The sequence below is a fragment of the Bos javanicus genome, chromosome 7, assembly GCF_032452875.1.
Source record: "Bos javanicus breed banteng chromosome 7, ARS-OSU_banteng_1.0, whole genome shotgun sequence".
NCBI lineage: Eukaryota > Metazoa > Chordata > Mammalia > Artiodactyla > Bovidae > Bos > Bos javanicus.
This window is the reverse complement of record NC_083874.1, coordinates 13,480,374-13,486,373: the sequence shown is the minus strand read 5'-3', so window position 1 is coordinate 13,486,373 and position 6,000 is coordinate 13,480,374. Positions and strand designations below refer to the sequence as shown.

Sequence of the window (6,000 nt, the reverse complement as noted above, 5' to 3'; positions counted from 1 at the left end):
AAATTTTATTTGTGACCATTCTAGTATCTAATGGTACTGAAATGGTTTAAGACTTGACGGACACATTTTCCTTGGACATTTAAACCAGTCCCTTAACTTCCCAGGTGAAGGGTGTTTCATCACGTGACAAATGTCCAGGAAGCATATAGCCCTGTTTCTATGAGATAGTGATAGTCTTGGTATTTGTTGTTGTTTGGGCAATCAGTCATGTCCAGCTCTTTGTGACCCCATGGACTGCAGCATGCCAGGCTTCCTTGTCCTTCACCATCTCCTGGAATTTTCTCAAACTCATGTCCATTGAGTCAATAACGCTATCTAACAATTTCATCCTTTACCGCTCCTTTCTCCTCCTGCCCTCAATGTCCTTGTCATACCAGGCATTAAACATTTGTAGGTGAAACTTGCTCAGTCGTGTCTGACTCTGCAACACCATGGACAATACAGCCCATGGAATTCTCCAGGACAGAAAAACTAGAGTGGTAGGTTTTCCCTTCTCCAGAGTGTCTTCCCGACCCAGGGATTGAACCCAGGTCTCCCTCATTGCAGGCAGATTCTTTACCAGCTGAGCCACAATGTAAGCTCAAGAATACTGGAGTGGGTAGCCTATCCATTCTCCAGCGGATCTTTTTGACCTAGGAATTGAATCAGGGTCTCCTGCATCACAGGCGGATTCTTTACCAACTGAACTATCAGGGAAGCCCCTAAACATTTGTAAATGTGTTTTATTATTTAGTGAAAATATTTTCTTCATTTTTACATAAGAAATAAACTTTAATTCTACTCATCCCACAGTACTCTGTCTAGATAGTTGAGATATTCTCTCAAATTTTCTCACCTCTGAGGCATGGTTAACAAACTCATTTCTGGTCCCAGACAAGGTAAATAATCTAGAACAAGTTACTGTATTTCACTGGGCCTCATGTTCCACTTTTGCTTTAGAGCAAGAATGAACCATTTATCTCTAAGTTTCAAAGTTGCTTTTAACTTTTAATTTTTTTTTTTTTTAGAAAATGTACTTGTTTGTTTTTCTCTACACTAGGTATTTGGTGCTTCACGGAGCTTTCTTTAGTAGCAGTGAGTGGAATTCTCATTGCGGTGGCTTCTCTTGTGGAGCCTGAGCTCTAGGGCATGAGGGCTTCAGCAGGTGTGACATATGGGCTTAGTTGTGCTGCAACATGTGGGATCTTCTTGGACCAGAGATCAAGCCCATGTTCCCTGCATTGGCAGGTGAATTCTTATCAACTGGACCACCAGGGAAGTCCTGCACTAACTTTTAGATTTGATGATCCTAAACAAGAGAAGCGAAAAGCAAAGGAGAAAAGGAAAGATATAAGCATCTGAATGCAGAGTTCCAAAGAATAGCAAGGAGAGATAAGAAAGCCTGCCTCAGCAATCAATGCAAAGAAATAGAGGAAAACAACAGAATGGTAAAGACTAGAGATCTCTTCAAGAAAATTAGAGATACCAAGGGAACATTTCATGCAAAGATGGGCTGAATAAAGGACAGAAATGGTATGGACCTAACAAAAGCAGAAGATATTAAGAAGAGGTGGAAAGAATACACAGAAGAACTGTACAAAAAAGATCTTCATGACCAAGATAATCATGATGGTGTGATCACTCACCTAGAGCCAGACATTCTGGAATGTGAAGTCAAATGGGCTTTAGAAAGCATCACACAAACAAAGCTAGTGGAGGTGATGGAATTCCAGTTGAGCTATTTCAAATCCTGAAAGATGATGCTGTGAAAGTGCTGCACTCAATATGGCAGCAAATCTGGAAAACTCAGCAGTGGCCACAGGACTGGAAAAGGTCAGTTTTCATTCCAATCCCAAAGAAAGGCAATGCCAAAGAATGCTCAAACTACCACACAATTGCACTCATCTCACATTCTAGTAAAGTAATGCTCAAAATTGTTCAAGCCAGGCATCAGCAATACATGAACCATGAACTTCCAGATGTTCAATCTGGTTTTAGAAAAGGCAGAGGAACCAGAGATCAAATTGCTAACATTCGCTGGATCATGGAAAAAGTGAGAATTCCAGAAAAAACATCTATTTCTACTTTATTGACTATGCTAAAGCCTTTGACTGTGTGGATCACAATAAACTGTGGAAAATTCTTCAAGAGATGGGAATACCAGACTACCTGACCTGCCTCTTGAGAAACTTGTATGCAGGTCAAGAAGCAACAGTTAGAACTGGACATGGAACAACAGACTGGTTCCAAATAGGAAGAAGAGTATGTCAAGACTGTATATTGTCACCCTGCTTATTTAACTTCTATGCAGAGTACATCATGAGAAATGCTGGACTGGAAGAACCACAAGCTGGAATCAAGATTGCCAGGAGAAATATCAAGAACCTCAGATATGCAGATGACACCACCCTTATGGCAGAAAGTGAAGAGGAACTAAAAAACCTCTTGATGAAAGTGAAAGAGAAGAGTGAAAAAATTGGGTTAAAGCTCAACATTTAGAAAACTAAGGTCACAGCATCTGGTCCCATCACTTCATGGCAAATAGATGGGGAAACAGTGGAAACAGTGTCAGACTTTTTTGGGGGCTGCAAAATCACTGCAGATGGTGATTGCAGCCATGAAATTAAATGATGCTTACTCCTTGAAAGGAAAGTTATGACCAACCTAAATAGCATATTCAAAAGCAGAGACATTACTTTGCCAACAAAGGTCCATCTAGTCAAGGCTATGGTTTTTCTGGCGGTCATTTATGGATGTGAAAATTGGACTGTGAAGGAAGCTGAGTAGCAAAGAATTGATGCTTTTGAACTGTGGTGTTGGAAAAGACTTGAGAGTCCCTTGGACTGCAAGAAGATCCAACCAGTGCATTCTAAAGGAGATCAGTCCTAGCTGTTCTTTGGAAGGAATGATGCTAAAGCTGAAACTCCAATACTTTGGCCCACTGATGTGAAGAGTTGACTCATTGGAAAAGACTCATGCTGGGAGGGATTGGGGGCAGGAGGAAAAGGGGACGACAGAGGATGAGATGGCTGGATGGCATCACCGAATCCTTGGAGATTAGTTTGGGTAAACTCCGGGAGTTGGTGATGGACAGGGAGGCCTGACATGCTGCAGTTCATGGGGTTGCAAAGAGTCAGACATGAATGAGCCACTGAACTGAAATGAACTGAAGCCAGAGATAGAATCTTCCCTGGTGACTCAGTAGTAAAGAATCTGCCTGCAATGCAGCAGACACGTTTTTGATCCCTGCATCAGGAAGAGACTCTGGAGAAGGAAATGGCCACCTATTCCATTATTTTGCCTGGAAAGTCCCATGGGCAGAGGAGCCTGGTGGGCTGTAGTCCATGCAGTTGCAAAGAATCAGATACACCTTAGTGACTAACCAACAACAAGCCAGAGTGAAGAGGATGGATGTGTATCCCAAAGGTCAGTGGACAGTGGTTGAAATGCTGTATAGACAAATAGCAATATAGGATTCTGAAGCTTTGTCATGTTAATGCTTTTATACCCAATCTATCACTTTAAGAAATTAAAGAAGTAGAAAGACTCTATGGGCTTCCATGGTGGTTCAGACAGTAAAGAATCTGCTTGAAATGCAGGAAACCTGAGTTCGATCCCTGGGTTAGGAAGATCCCCTGGAGAAGGGATAGACTACCCACTCCAGTATTCTTGCCTGGAGAATTCCATGGACACAGGAGCCTAGTGGGCTCCTCTAACACACACAGAGAGACTCTAGAGTCAGTCCAGTGGTTATTTCATGTTTCTCCCCCCTTTCTTCAATCATCTAGCAGATGCATCAGCAACATGAAAGCAGGAAATCAAACACGTGTTTTAGAATTTTTACTCCTGGGATTTTCCCAAGACTCAGAGCACCAGCACATCTTATTTGAGCTGTTTCTATCTATGTTTGTGGTCACTGTCCTTGGGAACCTGCTCATCATCCTGGCCATCAGCTCAGACTCCCACCTCCACACCCCCATGTACTTCTTCATCTCCAACCTGGCCTTTACCGATGTCTGTTTCACTTCCACCACAGTTCCAAAGATGCTGGTGAACATCCAGACACAGAGCAAATCTATCAGCTACGCAGGCTGCACCACCCAGATGTATTTTTTCATGGTTTTTGGAGTTATGGACACTTTTCTCCTGACTGTGATGGCCTATGACCGCTTTGTGGCCATCTGTCACCCCCTGCACTACACAGTCATCATGAACCCTTGCCTCTGTGGTCTGTTGGTTCTTGTGTCTTGGTTCATCAGCTTATTATACTCCTTGATCCAGAGTCTGCTGATGTTACGGCTGTCCTTCTGTACCAACTGGGTCATTCCACACTTTTATTGTGAATTTTCTCAGGTCCTCACACTTGCCTGCTCAGACACGCTCATCAGTTACATCCTGCTGTACGTGGTGACTGGCTTTCTTTGCATTGCTCCCTTCTCAGGGATCCTTTTCTCCTACACCCACATTGTCTCCTCCATTCTGAGAATCCCATCAGCTCATGGGAAATATAAGGCATTTTCTACCTGTGCATCTCACCTGTCCGTGGTTTCTTTGTTCTATGGGACAGGTCTTGGTGTGTATCTCAGTTCTGATTCATTTTCCTGGAGAGGCATGATTGCCTCAGTGAGGTACACTGTGGTCACCCCCATGCTGAACCCTTTCATCTACAGCCTGAGGAACAGGGACATCAAGAGGGCTCTACAAAAAGTCCTTGGAAGAACACTCTGTGTTCAGTGATGGGAACACTGATCCAGGGTTTTGAGCTGACAGTGATAGCAGTAGTTGGCTAAAGAAATCCTGCCTCTTTCTTGTATGAGTGATTTGAATAAACATGTATTTTATTTAAGCAAAGCATATACATTTTAATGCAAATATCTTGCATTCAGCTCATTAAACAATTTCAGAATTGTCTTAGGAACACATTTCATGAACTTAGACTATCAACTATTATTTAATAATTTTACATATGTAGAGTGTTTTTTAATGACCACTGATTGAATTTTAGAATGTAGATCTATGCTTAATTAATCAACAGGTTGCATTTACTCAGTATACTATATTGGCATTCAAGTGTTTGAAATCCTGCCTCTTTTAAAAAATTTTTATTGAAGTATAGTTGACTTACAATGTTGTGTTAATTTCAGGTGCACAGCAAAGTGAATCAGTTATACATGTATCCAGATCTATTCTTTTTCAGATTCTTTTCCTGTATAGGTTACCACAGAATATTTTAAAAAAATTATTGGAGTACACTTGATTCACAATGTTGTGTTAGTTTCTGCTATATAGTTAAGTGAATCAGTTATATGTATATATCCATACTTTCTCAGATTCTTTTCCCACATAGGTGATTACAGAATATTGAGTAGGGTTCCTAGTGCTATTCAGTAGGTCCTTATTAGTTGTCTATTTTATACATAGTAGTGTATATATGTTCATTCAAATCTCCCAATTTATCACTACCCCCACCCTTCACGCTTCCCTTTGGTAATCATGAGGTTGATTTTGAGGTCTGTGAGTCTTTCTGTTTTGTGAGTTTGTTTGTATCATTTTTTATTGGATTCCACATGTAAGTGATACAATATATTTGTATGACTTGCTTCACTTAGTTTGATAATCTCTAGGTCCATCTATGTTACTGAAAATGTCATTATTTTGTTCTTTTTCATAACGGAGTAATATTCCATTGTATATATGTACACATCTTCAATCATTCCTCTCTTGATGGACATTTGGGTTGCTTCCTTGTCCCAGTTTTGGTGAATAAACAGTTTTGTTGCAATAAACATTGAAGAGCATGTATCTTTTTGAATTATGGTTTTCTCTGCATGTATGCCAAGGAGTGGGATTGTGGGATCATACATTCTATATGAACTTCTATATTTAGTTTTTTAAGGAATCTCCATAGTGGCTGTACCAATTTACATTCCCACCACCAGTATAGGAGGGTACCCTTTTCTCCACACTCTCTCCAACAAGAAATTTTGCCTTTTAGTCACATCAAGTTTTGTTTCTTATCCA

The 6,000-nt window shown here is 40.8% G+C and overlaps 1 protein-coding gene across 1 annotated transcript; it reads left to right on the top strand.

Annotated features, from left to right (window-relative positions):
• The first annotated feature begins 3,524 nt into the window (after window positions 1-3,524).
• LOC133251974 (olfactory receptor 7D4-like) lies at window positions 3,525-4,716 on the top strand. Its single transcript, XM_061424745.1, has one exon. It carries the CDS (start codon window positions 3,784-3,786, stop codon window positions 4,714-4,716), a length of 933 nt encoding a protein of 310 aa, XP_061280729.1. The 5' UTR covers window positions 3,525-3,783.
• The last annotated feature ends 1,284 nt before the right edge of the window (window positions 4,717-6,000 follow it).

Coding starts and splice junctions, on each gene's coding strand:
- LOC133251974 (XM_061424745.1), top strand. CDS start 3,784: ATGAAAGCAGGAAATCAAACACGTGTTTTAGAATTTTTACTCCTGGGA.